The 16,458-nt window shown below is 57.3% G+C and overlaps 1 protein-coding gene across 4 annotated transcripts in view; it reads right to left on the bottom strand.

Moving 5' to 3' along the window:
- Positions 1 to 273: 273 nt before the first annotated feature.
- WNT4 (Wnt family member 4) overlaps positions 274 to 16,458 on the bottom strand; it is a 28,332-nt gene continuing 12,147 nt past the window's right edge. The window contains exons 1-5 of one of the 4 annotated variants that reach the window (XM_082372767.1): positions 13,668 to 13,983; positions 13,317 to 13,552; positions 4,266 to 4,397; positions 4,027 to 4,169; positions 274 to 3,214 (exon numbers count right to left, since the gene is read on the bottom strand). In XM_082372767.1, the coding sequence (XP_082228893.1) occupies positions 2,846 to 3,214; positions 4,027 to 4,169; positions 4,266 to 4,397; positions 13,317 to 13,552; positions 13,668 to 13,774 (987 nt within the window). In that variant the 5' untranslated portion in view covers positions 13,775 to 13,983 and the 3' untranslated portion in view covers positions 274 to 2,845. Of the gene's footprint in view, positions 3,314 to 4,026; positions 4,170 to 4,265; positions 4,398 to 13,316; positions 13,553 to 13,667; positions 13,984 to 16,458 lie in introns of those variants that run through there. The other 3 variants (XM_082372766.1, XM_082372764.1, XM_082372765.1) reach the window with 3 other exon arrangements.

The following is a 16,458-nucleotide window of genomic DNA, read 5'->3' as shown; positions in this document are numbered from 1 at the left end:
ATCGTGTCTGTCCCTCCTTTCCAAATCAATGCCCAAGAAGGGTTCTGAGACCTTGGATTAGGCCAAGGTTTGAACAGCTGATCATGGCTCAGTGAAATGCGGATACAGCCTCTGGGTGTTAATGGTGAATTCAAACTAGTTATTGAGAAGGAGAGGGGGCAAGGAGTGTCCCCATATCTAGAATTTGATAATGTTTATCTGCTTTTCCCATGTCCTTCCCCAAGTCTCTCTTCTCCCTCTTCTACAAAAAAAGTCACTGCCACAATTGCAAGGTAAAGAAATAATCATTTTATCGTGCACCAGACTATTTCATGGGGACGTCACAAAGGCAAGGTGCCTAGTATAAAAATTGGGATGAGGTGGGGGCAGCAGAGGGGGTAGCAGCATCCAGAGCTGGGGCTTGTCCAGCCCTAGGCCTCCGAGGACACCTTTGCCTTGCGTTAAGACTAGTGGAGAGGGTCTCGGGCAGGGCTTGAACCCTCTGGCCAGCTTCCAGGGTGGGTGGCTATGTCAGTCCTGTGCTGGTTGCTCTTTAAACTGTTCTGCTGGACAGTTTAGAGCTGGGTGTGTCCAAGGAAACTCCATTTTCCTGCAGCTGTGGATCCCTTTGGCCTTTGGGGTGCTGGTGGCAGTGGTGGTAGGGCTGGGCAGAGGTTCCTAGAATCTAGTCTGCTTCACCGGGGCTACACCCTTCAGAACCCCGGGAGGATCAGCTTTGAGGAGCCCCCTGGTAGGTGGAGAGGTGAGGCCTATGAATAAGCAGAGATCCTCTCCCTTCTCCCTGGGGCAGTGCCCATCATACCAGCATCCAGCCTGAATCTACTAGTCCTCTGGCTCTGGGGACAGGACTTAGGGGTGGGGGAGGGGTCTCCACTGCTTCCTTTGTGTGGGTCGGGCCTCTGCCAGTGAGGGATAGTATTTTCCCTGGCTCTGAGCAGACAGCTGAACAGAGCCCGCCAGAGGAGCAGTGAGCCCAGCTGGGCAGCTGTGGGGACACTTAGTCGGCTCAGCTTTCATCCACATCAGAGCCTGCCTGCCCCAAGATTATCCCCACATTTGAATGTGGGTCCAGCATCTCACTTGGTTTTGGCCTTCTTCTTGGATGGACACTGAGCAGAGAGCTTGGCTGGGGGCCGAGGGTGTTGACCCTGTCTTCGTGAGGGAGCCAACACCAGGAGGCACAAACCGCAAGGCCTGGAGGAGAGCGTCTACAGGCTGGAGCCCGTATTCTGGATCTGGGACCTTGAATTCAGACGCTGAACCCTGGAGCCAAGAACCTGGAGTCTGAGAACCTGGAGCCTGGAGCTTAAGACCTCAAACCAGGAGCCGAAAGCCCCAGTGTTGGTGCAGCTTGGAGAGAGGGCTGAGAGTGAGGTCCTCTGGTGGTCGGGAGCCCACCTGAGCAGCAGTTGGGTCAGGCCAGGGCTTGCTGTGTGCAGGTCCTGCTCACAGAAGTTTGGGCTGGGCTCCTGATGGTTTGGCTGGTGCACAGGGCCAGGCCCGGGCTGCTGGTGCTGGCTCTGGGGGGCTCTGCTTCAGTACCCACGGTACCTGGGGGCAGGGGTGCCTCTGCTGCGGAGACCTCACTTCGTCAGCCTTCCCACTGTCCACCTCTTCCCTCAGAGCCTGCTCTGCCCTCCCTTGGGAACCAAGTGGGCTCTGGCTCAGCCTGTGGTCTGTGGCTCCTGCTGCTTCCCAGCCCCTTTTCCTCCAGCCAGAGCTCCATCCCCAAGGCTCAGACCCAGGGGGACCTACAGTTTCTGGGCCTTTGGGTACAGGAGTCCAGGAGGAGCCTTGGCTGGGGGGGCTCTTCTGGCTCTGCCTCTGCCTCTACTGGCTCTGGGACCCAGCTGAGCCTTGCCCTTCCTCTTGTAAAATGGGCACAAGCATGCATCCCTGTCTTGTTGGCCTCCCAGGACTGCTGTGGTCATCCAGTGAGATGGCCCAGTACAGGGCCTAGAACAGTATTTGCTCAGTAGATTTGGTTAAGGGAGTGAAATAAAAGTTGGGAGATGGCTTTTTCACGTGGCCCTCTCCTGTGTGCGTGTGGCGTTTCCATTCTTAGTTTCATGGAGGAGCAGCACCGTGGAGTGACGCTCACGGCGTCACCGTGAAGGCCCAGCTGGGGTCTCTGATCCAGGACGCAGCCGTATTCCTGCCTGGGAGGGACCAGGGAGTGAGGGTCTCCCTCTCTGAGGGGAGGCCTGGCGGCTGGGCTAGGGGTGGGGGCACTGCAGCCTTCACCGGCTCTCGCCTCATCTGCTGTTCTTGCCTGGAGGGTCCCACAGAGATTGAACCTCTGGCTGCTCATGGAGGCCTGAAATTAACCCTCTGCCCTGGACCTGGTGTCTGCCCATTCCTTTTCCAGGGGGCTTGAGAGACAAAGCTACCAGGCTGAAGCTGCCCGAGGTGCGTGTGTAAGTGTGGGGTGCAACTGCCGTCAAGATGGCACCATTCCCCTGCCATAGGGCTGCCCCTTTCCCTAGATGGCAGGGTCAGTAGGCATGTGGCTGTAACACTTCGTTACCCACCTTAAGTCTGCAAGTGGAAAAACAGGTACAGATAAAAAGTGAGTGGTCAGCAGTGGCCACATGTGGGCAGCCAGAAGCATGAGCAAAGTCCCTTTGGTCAGTGGCAGCCGCAAAGGCCCAGGCTTCAGGGAGGCCCCAGTTGGTGCCCTTGGGGTCGCCTGGCTGGTTCCGGCAATAAATAACATGAGGACCCAAAAACCAAACCAAAATAAAAAATACAGCCAGTATCTTTTGGGGTGGGTGGTGCGGGACTGTTTAAATTATCGGCCTTCCCTGGGCCACTAGGTGGTTGCGGGCGCAGGGCTGGGCGGCGGTCACCGGCACGTGTGCAGCTCCACGAGCCGCTGGCACTGCCGGCACTTGACGAAGCAGCACCAGTGGAACTTGCAGCTGCAGCGCTCGGCCAGCTCTACCTGTGCTGTGTGGAAGCCGCGGCCGCAGCACAGCAGCTCACAGCCGTCGATGGCCTTGGACGTCTTGTTGCACGTGCGGCCCCTCGTGCCCAGCACGCCGCTGCGCATGTCCTGCTCACAGAAGTCCGGGCTGGGCTCCAAGTACACCAGGTCCTCATCTGTGTGCGGCTTGAACTGCGCGTTGCGCGGCACCAGCGCCCTGGAGGAGCCCACACGGCGTGGCTCCACCTCCGTGGCGCCGTCAAACTTCTCCTTCAGCGCGTGGCCCACCTGGCGGAAGGGCGGCACGGCTCGCCAGCACGTCTTTACCTCGCAGGAGCCCGACACCCCGTGGCACTTGCACTCCACCCGCATGTGAGTCAGGATAGCCTGCGGGGGGCGGGGAGGGGAGAGGGGCCATCAGGAGATGTCAGGGGAGGCCGGGGAGGGGCTGCTGGGGGGCGGACGAGCGGGGGCAGGGACGGGGGCATGGCGCAGAATTGGAGAAAGATGTACGGTCATGCTTCCTCTGTATTAAGCTCCTGCCGTATGCCACGGTGGGCTGGTAAGCTGTGTTGGGAACAAAGATACTGTCCTTGCCCTTGGGGCACTCGGAGTTGATGGAGGAGAGACATGTTAAAGGGCAGTGTCACACGAAACAGTGAAAAGTGACGTGTCGGGGAAGAACACGGCTGCATTGAACCTGCACAGGAACCTTGACGAGTAGGTACTGAGACAGCAGACGGTACTGCAGTTAAGCACACGGTCTTCGCAGTGACACGGAGAAATCCTAACCCTGCTACTTATTAGGGGTGTGTGTGCGTGACAAAGAGGGATGGAGACACACCTGTGTGCACATATATGTGTGGGTGGGGGCGTGTTGGGGCACGTGTGTGCTACACTGGGGGCCGCTCACACTGTTCTGTGACGCCTGCTTACCTGTCCACTCCCTCCCCGCGTCCCCCGCCCCATAGGAGGTGCCTGGTACTGGAGCCCAACAAGTGTTTTCTGAGGGGCAGGTGGGTGGGGGAGAGTGTCTGGGGACCTTGCCGAGCCCGCCCTTTCCCGGCCGGCCGTGAGGGTGCTAGGGCCGCACGCACTACCTTCCTGCCGGCCTCGTTGTTGTGGAGGTTCATGAGGGCCCGGCTGGACGAGGCCCCCTTGCTCCTCTCCCGCACGTCCACAAATGACTGTGAGAAGGCCACGCCGTAGGCGATGTTGTCCGAGCATCCCGACCACTGGAAGCCTGGGTGGGGTGGGCATGCGGAGTCCGCGGGTGAGTGAGGGCCCGGGCCCCGGCCCCTGCCTTGCCACGCATGCCCTCCCCACCGCCCGCACTTACCCTGTGGGCTGACCCCGTGTACCGTCCGGTCACAGCCGCACTTTTCCAGCTCCCCACTGCTGCATGCCCGCGTCACCGCAAAGGCCACACCTGCCGAAGAGATGGCGTACACGAAGGCCGCCTCCCGAGTCCCTGTGGGAGGGAGGCAGAGGGAGGGCAGGGCTGGGTCCCAGTGCTCCTCCCCGCACCCTCCTTTTTAGAGGAGAGGCATAGATGGGACTCCTAAACGATGGAGGCCCAGGGAGAGAGCAAGGCAGGCTGACTCCTGTGGGGCAGGAGTCACGCCGTGCTGGCGCTTATTCTTACCCACCAATGGCCAACATACTTACACACGCCGGACACTGCCCTGCGGTCTTCACGTGTGCTGGTCATGTATCCTCCCCGCACCCGTCAGGTGAGTACAATTATTATCCCCGCTTTCAGGGGGATCAGCCAACTTGTCCCAGGCCACACAGCATGTGGTTGAGCAGCCAGATGGTGCAGCTTCAGTGCTCTGAGCACCGTCAGTTACTGTTCTCACAACCTCTCCGGGAGGTTAGTGACGTTAACGTCATTTTATGAGAGACAAGACAGGCATGGGAGAGGTGAATTAACTTACCAAGACTGCAGAAGTAGCAGGCTGGCCTGTCAACCCAGCTCTTTTTTGTGCTTATTCCCCAGCTGGCCCCTCTAGGCTCTGATGGGGTCCCCCGCCCGAGGAACCTGCCCCAGCCCTTCCTGCTGAGGCTGGGCCCATTTCTGAGACCACCTTGCTTCCTTGTACCTCTAAGAGTAAACTGTAATGACAGTGGCCCCACCGCTTACCAGGATCACTGCTGTAGAGGGGGTGCCCTCTACCATCGGAAGCTTTATCCGTGCCCATTTCACAGATGGCACAGTGCAGGTTTGGGGAGGGGAAGTGGGTCGCAGTCGTCCAGTCAGGAAGTGATAGAACCAGGACTCAAACTCCGGTCTGTCCGCCTCTGCTGCCTGTCTTTCCCTTCCGCCCCATGACTTCTTGGTGGTTCTATTTTGGTGCCTGCCCTGTCTCTTGCCTGAATGGGTGTTTTTATCCTCCTAGGAACTGTGCCTCAGGGGGTGTAGCTGCTATGTAGCCCCTTTCTGGGGGTGTGGGTGGTGGGAGGGAGTGTCTTTGTGTGCGTTGTGTGTGTGTGTGTGGTGCGTGTGCACACGGCTGGCTGGGTGTGTGACCAGACGGGCCCTGCTCCTCTCTGGGCCCTGTGAGGGCCTCTGTGTGCCCGTGACTGTCCTTCTGTCTCTTGCTGGAGTGTCTGTGTCCACAGGAGCAGAGGGGGGAGGCTTTGGCCTCGTGGTTGGCAATTACCTCTGTGACACCCAGGCCGGTGCTCTCGGCTGCCCTGGGGAGCAGTCGCCGTGGTCAGACAGAAACAATCACCTCCTCTGTGCCCGTGTCTGTGGACAGGCAGCGGAGCCCGAGCACTGGGGCTGGGGGCAGCTCAGGCCCCCATGGCCCAGGACGCCCTGTTCTCGGTTCGGCCCTTGAGCTGGGGATACTGCCCGCCACCCACTTTCTACGGCCCACCCTCTGCCCTGGCCTGGACACTTTGGGCCGGCATGAGGGGGCTTGGCTGGAGCCACGGGGGCCTTGACAGCCTGAGATGGAATCCTCTCCAAGTTAATCGAGGTTAATAGCAGGATCATGTTGGTTGGTTTTGTGCTGTGGCCGCCCAAAGAGAGACGACTTTAGTTTCTGGTATTTCTGGTATTTCCAGGCCTGAACCAGCACAAATCTTTGCCCCAAAGACCAAGGGGGAAGGGAAAGCAGGAGATAGTAGGGTGGATGGGACTGGCAGTGTGGCCCCAGCTCCTGGCCTGGCATGTTCCTTTCTCCTCTGCTTCTCTGGCCCCTCAGGCAGCCCCCGGCCTGCCCCAAGCTCTGGGCCCACCTCCTCCCCTGAGCGCTAGTAGCCTTGGGTGCAGGGCTCCCTGTGAGGTGGCTCAGGGAGACCCCTGCCTCATCCCCAACCAACACCCATCTGCCAGGACTACAGGCCCCCTTGTCCTGGCCTCGGGAACAAGGGCGCTATAGTTCTCTCCACTTGGGCCTGAAGGAAGAGGTTCTGGAAGGAAGATAATAACACGAGCTAAAGCTCAGAGAGAGCTCACTCTGTGCTGGGCACTGTCTGAGCACTTGACATAATTTATATACTCTTCACAACAACCCTGCGAAGTAGAGACTTTTACTCCCCATTTTACAGATAAGGAAACTGAGGCACTGAGCCATGAAGCACCTGTCCAAGGACACCCAGCCAGGAAGTGGTGGAGCCAGAATTCGGACTCAGACAGCCTAGCTCCAGAGTTTCAACCTTGACACGACCCTGCCGCCTGGAGCCCCCAGGAATATATGCACATCTCTTCCCACCTCCGTGTGTGAAGCCACGAGCTGTGGGACATGTCCAGTTCCTTTTGTGGGTTCTTCACTGGGGGATGGTGAGCAGTGGGCCTGTGCTCAGCACAGGAGGCCCCAGAAGGCCTGAAGAATGTGGCTGAGTCACTGTGTCCCGAGAGCCGATGGCAGCGGCTCCTCCAGCCTTTTATGCCTGGCCCTGGGTCCCGATCCCTTGACTCCAGGGCTGTGGCCCCTCCTGGCTCATCCCCTCTGCCCGGCTGGAGCCTTGCTCACCAGTGGGGCGCCTGGCAGAGACCGCTGAGACACAGAAGAAGGATTGTGGTGTGGCTGTGAGGGTGGCAGAGGGGAGTTCCCCAGCGACCTGGTCGATAACTGCTCCCTGGTCTGGGGGTTTGCCTGTTCCAGCTGCAGGGGGAGGACAGTCCTGACTCTGTCCTCCTGGGACAGCAGAGCCGGCCGAGGGAAAGGCAGAGCTCTCGAAGGTGCTAGCAGCTGCCCTACAGCCTTCTGCCTTTTCCGTAATGCCATTTGCCCCATTCCACACCCAACTCCTTTCTTCCTGCTCTTTCTTCTTCCCTGAGCACCTCCTTCCCTGGCTCCATTGGTCTAAATCCTGAGCGTCCTCTAGGTCCCGCCTCACTGCCATCTTTTCCAAGGTGCTAAGGCTGCCTGGGGCTGGGAATTCAGAGTTGTCCTGGGGATCCAGTGATAACTACCCTTTCTGAGGGCCTACGGTGTGCCAGGGCCTTTCCATGAGCTTATGGCGACCTGAGCAACCAGCTCTCTCCAGCTCTGCTCTGTGGAGGAAAAAGTGAGGCTCGGGGGCTTGTCTGGGGTCCCTCAGCCAGTCAGTGGCCAAGAGGGAATTGGAACCGCGGCCTGCCTGACTCGAGGCCGGTGCTCTTCTGAGCACATCACATGCGCTGTCTCCCCAGATGCTGGATGGAAGGACATTTGAGCAGGAAGGAGTGTTTGGAGGAGAAACAGATGAGGCTGAGTTGGGCTAGAAAGGAAGCCACAGGCGTCGGGATCCCCGGGGCATCAGGCAGGTGTCCTGGTGGCGGTGTCATTCCGAACATAACTTACATGTTTCCAAAGCAGACCCAGCGGGAGTCCTAGGGAGGAGGGGCGGGAGAGGCACTGCCCTTGTCCTCTCCCCATCCCTGCCCCCCAGCCTGCCTTGCCAATTTCCTTTGCTCTCTTGTCTGCAAAGGCTCACCTTTTCTTGAAACCACCTCCAGGAAGCCTCTTTGGATTTAAGAGACAATGTAGGGCAGGGGAAAGAGTAAAGGCTTTGGAGTTGGACAAAGCCATGTTAAGACTCTTACTAGTGTAGTGACCTTTCCCAGTTCTAACATGGGGAAAGTAACGCTGGCCCAGCAGGCCAGGCCCTGGCACTTCTGCACATCCCTCCCACCATCAGGGATTCGGGGGACCCCGGGTGCTCTGGCTGGCCTGGCCTGCCCTCCCCACGCAGTCAGAGTTGCACTCGGACTGTTTCATCTTCTAAGTGTCTTGTGTGCTTGTCTGCAGCCAGACTGGAAGCTCCAGGGGCCACGCTGTCCCTCACCACCTCCTCTGCCCGCCTCGAGCCCAGTACACAGCTGGCAAGAACAGGCCTTTCCCAGCTCCCTGGAGACAGAGGCGGGTATTGGGAGGAGCGTGGATGCTCAGCCTGGCAGGCCTGAGATCTAGTCCTGGTTCTGCCACTTCCTAAATGTGTGATTTCAGTTTTTATGTCCATAGAATGGGGCTGACAATAGTTCTGACCTCTTCAGGTGGGTATGGAAATCTAATGACGTAAAACATGGAAGTGCTTAGCCACTGGTCTGGAGTAGGAGCTTGAGACATGGTACCTACTGTGAATGTTACTGTTGGGTGATTAATGCCATTTTATTTATTCGCTAACAAATATCGGTAGGGCACTTACCCCCTGAGGGCCACTTGTCCGCATATTTGCCATTGGGCTAAAGGTTTCCTTAGCCCAGAGACACCTCCTCCCTCACCAGACGTTTATTAGCCGCCTGCTGTGAGCCAGGCCCTATGCCAGCACGAGGGAGACGGACGTGAGTCTGTCCTCAAGGAACCCCCAGTGCAAAGTGTCTCTGGGGTAACCCCTCCCCAGACCTCCTGTGATGTATCTGATGGCACCAAAAGCTGGCCTGAGAGGTCCCCAGAAGAAAGGCATGTTGTCACCCTCATTGGGTCCAAAGTGATGCCAACACTGAGGACAAAGGTGAGAGCACAGGTGTTAGGGAATCACAGCCCAGGACTGAAAAGCATCCACTTCATAGATCCAGCCTGAAGTTACCGTCAGTCAGGTGCCCTGAGGTTAGACACGCGGGGACTGCAAACACAGCCTGGGCTGGATCCTCTCTTGGCTACGACCAGTGCACCACATCACCTCCCGGCATGGCAGCCAGAGCCCAGAGGGGCCTCAGGGCTCATGGAGTCCCCTCTCTCGGGACAGGGACATGATCAAGCTCACAGAGCGAGGTGTGAGAAGGCAGGGGCACGCCCAGCGTTGGCTACAGATGGAGGGAAGCAGGAGCAGAGGAGTCTGCATGGCCTTCCCCACCCCTCCCTGTCCTGCTCGGGCCAGCCCACCCTGAGACCCCACCACATCCTGCTCACGGCCACACTGAACTTTCGCCAGACCCCCTGGCCTCTCCCTCCCACCCTCAAACCCTCGTCATTCATTCCACAAATACTTATCAGTTACCTACCTTGTGCAGGTGCTGCCCCAGGCACAGGGATTAAGCAGTGACCAAACCGCACAGAGGCCGTCCCACATCTGGCCCTGCACGCCTGCTCAGCCAAGAACCACTGCCTGCCCCATTCCTGGCTGCCCCCGATGCCAACTTCACCAAATTTCTGGCAGATTCTCAGCCTAGAGCACACAGTTTGGCCCTGACTTGCACACGGTCCTCACCAGTCACCATTATGTCACCGTCTGTCTTGCCTCTGTAGGCCAGGAGCAGGGGGTCTCCACTGCCCGGGAGGGGAGGGGGTGCGGGTTGGAGCTGTATGGCCTCGGGCAGTGCTGGCCGTAAGAGAGCTGCTCCCACCCCCGGGTGCCCTGGGAGTCAGGCAGGCCTTTGGAGACATCGTCTTTGAATCCTGATGGGAAGTCCAGGAGCTGGGGCCTGGGGTTGCCCCCCATCCAGGGAGGAGGACGCTGAGGCTAGGACAGGGGATGGACCTTGCCCGGGGTCTCATGCCAAGAGCCGGCAGGTCCCGGATCTAGGTGCATCACACCCTCTGTCTGCTGGGCCTCCTTTCTCAGCGGTAACGTGGGAACAATACTACACACTTGGACTTGTCGTGAGGGTGGTCGATGCAAGGCAGCACCGAGGAGGCCCTCAACAAATGGGGCTCCTTTTCTTCTCCAAGTATGGCCTGGCTCCTGGAGGGATCTGTGAGCTATTACCTTTCCAGGTCTGAGGTCAGGACCCCAGCCAGGCAGCCCATGAATGCGGGCACTGGCCTAGCCCCCCAACCCCTAAACCCTGGGGGCTGTGAGAGAGGCCTGCCCACCGGCTGCTGCCCAAAATCACAGCAGCTGGTGAGGACGGATGGCTTTTCTGGGGTCAAGGTCCACCCTAAATGGTGACGCCATTATGAGGTAAGCACACGTGCAGGTCCCACTGACAGGTGAGGGTACGGAGGCTTGGAGGAGTGAGGTCCCTCCCCCAAGGTCACGCTGCCCGTGCTCTCCCCGCACGGCCTCATCAACCCTGGACCCTCCAAGAGCAGCACTGTGGCCTCGGGAGGGGCAAGTCCCGTCTCTTGTTCAGTGGAGATAAATTGAGACTTTTCCAGGAGGAATTTTACTAGGGAAGAAAACGGAAAATGCAAAAGTGAGGGGATGGACGAATGGGAAGAGTTCAGACTCCTCCAAACACGACTGCCCTTGCCTGGCGTGTGGCTGGCTTGGCAAGTGCATGCCCTGACTCAGCCCCGAGGAGACTGGATGCTTGACCAAGTCACTTGGACTTTAGTCCAGAGCAGGTTCCAGCCAAGCCCGGTAGGATTCTCAGCATCTCCCTGAACTTGATGAGCCGGGGCTGGGCCCCCTCCCTGGTTCCTGGTGCAAACACAGGTGAGGAAAGCACTTCTCGACGGGGTCCCTCTCCTGCGTCAGGCCGCACTGACCCATGCCTCCCCTCTTCTGCCCCTTGAGTCCTTGCCCCGACTTGCTCTCTGCCACTGATGACATCCCTTGACTGTCTCCTCCATGCCAGGCTCTGCCACGCGCTGGGAAACCGGTAAATGAGACATTACCCTTGCCTTGGAAGAGTTCAAGGTTTAGGGATGGGGGAGTGGGGTGGGGGAGACAGGCATCACAGTTCAGTGTGAAAGGTGTAATGAAAGCCACGTGGACACAAATGGTTTAGACAGAAGTGTGTGTGTGTGTACACGTGTGTGTATTAAGGGAGGGAGAGAGTGAGAGAGAAAGGAGAGAGAGAGAAATGGATAAGTCAAATGGGTTAAAATGTAAACAGCTGGTGAATCTAGGTAAAGAGTATATGGCAATTCTTCACAGGAAAAACTGAACTCATATATTCAGAGAACAAACTGGTGGTGCCAGAGGCAGAAGCAGGGATGGGGGGTGGGCAAAATGGGTAAAGGGGTCAACAAGTACCAACTTCCAGTTATAAAATAAATATGTCATGAGGATGTGATGTACAGCGTAGTGACCATAGTTAATAATACTGTATTGCATATTTGAAAGTTGCTAAGAAAGTAGATCTTAAAAGTTCTCACCACAAGGAAAAAAATGTTTGCAACTGTGTGGTGATGGACGGTAACTAGACTTACTGAATCATTATATTGTACACCTGAAACTAATATAATGTCAATTATACCTCATTTAAAAAAGAAGAAAATGAAAGTAGCTGACTGAATAAACCCATCACATAGAGGTTTTTAAAAAAAGAGTACATGGGAATTCCTTGTACTATTTTTGCAACTTTTCTGTAAGTTTGAAATTATATCAAAACAATTACCAAAAAAAAGGGAAAAAACCCCAGCATGAACAAAGAGCTTTGGAGCCCAGTGGAAAAAAGCAACCACCTGCTTGCAGGAGCTGGGCAGACTGGAGGAGGGAGCTGCTGAGCTGGTGGAGAAAGAGGGTTGGGTGTTTGGGGGTGGAGGAAATAGCATGTGCAAAGGCACGGGGGTATGAAGGGCCTGGCACATGTAACCCTGCCAGTCTATTCATCAGTCCACCTGAAACACGGAACACCTACTGTGTGCAAGGGGCTTCCTGTGCCCAGGATCTGCTGTTTGAGCCTAGTGTCTGGGCCTCATCAGACAGGCAGCCCTGGGTCCTCGGCAGGGGCACCGTGGTCCCGGAAGGGCCTCCGCTCCCAGGCCGCTCACTGGGCCTTTGCTTCTTCTCCGAAGCAGCAATGTTCAGTCATGCCAAGCATAATCGTGCCTTTTTGGCCCCTGCCAACTCCCAGGAGAATGGCTTCCAAATTTCTATCCCAGTTGGTTTCCAACAACATCCAAATGGCTTTGCCACAAGCCCAGCAGCCCTCGCTGTCCAGGACCACAGGTGCCAAGACAAAGGTTGGCCCAGGAACGCTTTCCTGCTGCCTGAGCAAGTCAAGGGGCCTGTGGACTATTGGTGGCTCTGAGTGTCAGTTTCACACTCAGGAAGTAGAAAAAGGGGCAGCTGGTTTAGAGCACTCCCTTGAGGGCAGCGGCTTGACCCGGTGACCTCTTAAGGAGCCTTCCAGTTGCATGGAACGTTCTCTATGCCCTGGCCCATCTTCCTCTGGCTTGATGCCTTCTCATATTTCTGGTGTCAGCCGAGGACCCACTCCTTGGGAAAGCTTTCCCTGAGCACCCGCCCTGGCTGGGGCAGGGGTCCACCCTCGTGCTCCGAGGATCCTGTGTCCCCTCTCATCGTGGGTAAGAGCAAGACCCTGGAGCTGGGCTGCACGGGCTCAAGTCCTGGCTTGGCCACTTTTTGGTTCTGTGACTTTGGGCGAGTTACTTAACCTCTGTGTGCCTCAGTTTCGTCATTTGCAATACGGAAGCCTATCTCAAAGGGCCAGGTGAGTTAATATCACTTAAAGCACTTAAACAGTGTCTGGTCCCTAGCTGGTGCTACAGGTGTGAGAGCCACTGCCCCTAGTGAGGTGTCATCGTTGCTTCAACTGTGAGCCCAGGAGGACAGGGTCTGGGTGCTGCTCTTCCCGCGGACTCAGGGCTGGGCAAGTGAGGCTCAACGTGGTTCGTCAAAGGTACAGACGAACGAGATGCGCTTGCATAGGTGAGGCCAGTGCTAAGGTAAAAATAGCACGGGGCTGGGGGGCTGGAAGCCCAGGTCTGAATTCTTTTCTGCTGTTCACCCTCTGAGGAGCCCCGGGCCACTCCGTCCTTTCCCCTGCCTGAGTCTCAGTTTCTGACTCTAAAACGGGATGGTGGCTCCAGGACTGAAAACACGGCACACCGTATTGTGCTGCACAGCCAGAGAACGGCATCCTTCTCCGTCGGCCCTCCCGCAGGGGACTGCCGCCCGCTGGGCCCTGCCCGCTCCCATGCCTCCATCTGCATCCTGTGATGAGTGATGGACCCGTCAGGCCACTCATGAGCACATGATTCCCCACCCCAGGAAACAGTGGTCCTTCCGGGGTCCCCAGCACCCCCGCGAGCCCCTCCCTCACCTTGCGTCACCACCTTGCCGAAAACAGGCAGCGAGTCGAGCGTGGAGCAGTTCCAGCGCCGGTTCCGGAACTGGTACTGGCACTCCTCGATGGCGAGCTGGGCGCCGCGGCGCACCGAGTCCATCACCTCCAGGTTCCGCTTGCACATCTGCACCTGCCTCTGGATCAGGCCCTTGAGCTTCTCGCACGTCTCCTCCTCTGAGATGCTCCCCACTGATGACAGCTTGGCCAGGTACCTGGGGAGAGGGGGGTTGGGGATGGGGGTGGGACGTGGTGCTGAGCCCCTTCCCTCCTCCTTCCACCCCCGGCCGAGGCCACGCCCTGCCCAGGTCTCTGGGAGCCAGTTTGTACCAGGGATGGGTCCTGGAGGTCGGCTTCTCTCTGGATCCAGTGACGGCCCTGCTGCCTGGTTCCCAGAGCCAGAAGGGCGGAACTGCTGTCTTGCACAAGGCCTCCATCTCAAGTTAGCCAAAGCAGGGAGAGCACTGGGAGGGCGGCTGACAGACCCCCGTGGGATCCCTCCCTGCCTGGGTGGCCCCTGCACTGGTATCTGTGCCCCGATGTTACCCTAGACCTCGCCCATGGGCTCCGAGCCCTTCATGTCGAAACGCTCTCTAGATGGGAGGCTGGAGCCGCTGTCTGCCCTGGTGTGTCTCTTTCCCCTCCCAAGGCAGAGACCCCAGTGACCTAAGCCCACCTCTGGCTACAAGGTCACGATCCTCACTGCCAGCCATATCCCAGGGCCACCAGGCAGAGACCAGCGTCACTGCTGTAGCACTTAGGACAATAAGGGCAGTGAGGGCTGGGGGGCTGGGGATGGTGTTGGGGGAAGGGGCTTTGAAAACAAAGTGTGCCATGCTCTCCCCTCAGCCCCTGGAGTCTTTATAGCCAGAGAACAGGGCACCAGTGCTTGCCCCACTTCACAGGGTTATAGCGAGGATCACAATCCAGATGAGACAGCTTATGTCAAGGCACTCTGGGGCCAGGCACATGTGGGAAGGGGCTTTACTGCATCCCTTTCAGCAGAGGACAGAGAACACTACTGTTGATTGGACACCTACCATGTGCTGTGCACGGCGGCAGGCACTTCTTCCTGTTGCCAGCTCACCCCAAATCTATCAGGTGACAATTACTACGACCATTTTATGGATTCCAAAATAAAGGCTAAGAGGGAAACATGCCCAAGGTGACCCAGGTAGCAAGTGTCAGAGCCAAGCTTCAAACCCCTCCAAACCCCATGGGCCTTTCCCCTGCCAACCCCCTCCATGAGGGCGCTGGAAGGCTCTGCCCTGTCTAATGACGGCCACTTTGTTTTTGTGTGTGTTTTTTTTGGCCGTGCTGCATGGCATGTGGGATCTTAGTTCCCCGATCAGGGTTCGAACCCGCGCCCACTGCACTGGAAGCATGGCGTCTTAACCACTGGACCACCAGGGAAGTCCCTAATGATGGCCACTTTGCAATCTGGGCCAGGAGGCAAGGGGGCCAGGAGTAAGACACAAAAATACTCACCGGGGTGGGAGCAGAGGTAGGGAAAGACCCTGTGAAGAAGAAACTGGTTTTTCTCTCAAGGGAAGGGTGTGCATTAACAGAACACCTACTAAGTGCCAGGCATGTTTCAGAGCAGTGAGATGACCATCAAGGTCACCCAACTTGTAGGGGCAGACCTGGATTGGAGCCCGGGTCTGGATGACCCTGAGGCTTGTGCTCCAACCACTGCTCCTCAACCTGTCCCCTCACCCCATCCCAGCATCCCTGGCCAGGGCCCAGTGCACATAGTAGGCACACAAGTAGCAGCCTAATGGTGGAAGGAGAGCTGAGTGGTGACTCTGGAAGGCCTCCTCTCCCTCCCCTGCCTCCCTTTCCCCCCTCTTCAGTGGGAGATGCACCTGCCACCTCCCAGGGCAGGCAGGGCTGCCTGGCGCTGCCTTCCAGATTCTTGGAGGAGCAGCAGGGTGCACAGAATCACAGCCTTAAGGAATGTTCCCTGACACGTGGTCTGGTCCAGACTCCTTATTTTACAGGTAAGCTCAGAGAAGGAGAGGGGCCTTCCCACCACCTCCCAGCAGGAGACGCAGACCCTGGCTCTACCCTCAGCCTCAGCCCCATAGATCAGGGGCTCTGAACAAAAGCAGAGCAAGTGTCCCACTGCCCCAGAGACCACAGTGAACCAGCCCAGCAACCCAGGTCTGCTTGATGCGGGGGCAATGGCTCTCTGGGTGGTAGAGGTGAAGATGCCAGTGCATCTTTACCGGGGAAACTGCACAGATTTCTTGTCCAAAGAAGGACAAAGGCTACTGCTCTCTGGGACTCAGTTTTTCCACCTGTAATGTGAGGGGGAGACCACGGATTGTGGCCAAGTCAGGGAACTGTTGTCAGCCTCTAAAGGGATCCTGTATGTGAAAGGTGGTCTTACGCGGGGCCTCAGGCAATGGGGCAGGAACTCGACATCTGTTTACTTAGTGAAGGAATGAATAAATGCATGGTACCCAGATAGAAAAGCACACAGAAAGCCTAGTAAGATATGGGAGATTTTTATGACAATGACAATAAGAATAGCTAACTTGTATGGCCCTTAATCAGTAAAGCCTAAGACTTTACTTGCACGATTGCATTTAATCCTCCCAGCAAGCCAATGAACCCCCATTTATAGAGGAGGAAACTGAGGCACAGACAAGTTAAGTACTTCGCTTTGTGTGCGAGGTCACACAGCTAGTAAAGGCAGAGCCAGGACTTGAACCTGGCTTTGCCCGACTTCAGAACCTTTGGTAGAGACAATATTCTTTTATGTGGCTCAAGGACTTGAACGTCACCCGTGGGCAGAGGTTGCTGGGAGCTGGGTTCGTTTGACGTAAGGATGCGGGCCACGGTGCAGTGGGTGGGCTGCCTGCGGGTTGCTGAGCTCTCCACCCCCGGGGGTGTACAATCAGCAGCTGGGTTCTATTTGTCAGGCACGTGGGCTGGACCAGAGTGATGGTTCTCGTATCTGGCTGCGCATCGAAACGTTTGTGGGGTTTGCTGAAAGTGCAGGTGTCTGGGCCCCACTCCAGGCAGGGCTTGGTGGGCATCTGGGCTTTTCACACGTTCCCAGCAGCAGCTGTGAAGCCAGGCTGGCAATGGCCTGGAGGGCACTTTAGGGGAAGTC

The sequence above is a fragment of the Balaenoptera borealis genome, assembly GCF_965194805.1.
Source record: "Balaenoptera borealis genome assembly, chromosome: 1".
Classification (NCBI taxonomy): domain Eukaryota; kingdom Metazoa; phylum Chordata; class Mammalia; order Artiodactyla; family Balaenopteridae; genus Balaenoptera; species Balaenoptera borealis.
Note: the sequence above shows the minus strand (reverse complement) of the source record. Positions and strands in the feature narration are given on the sequence as shown.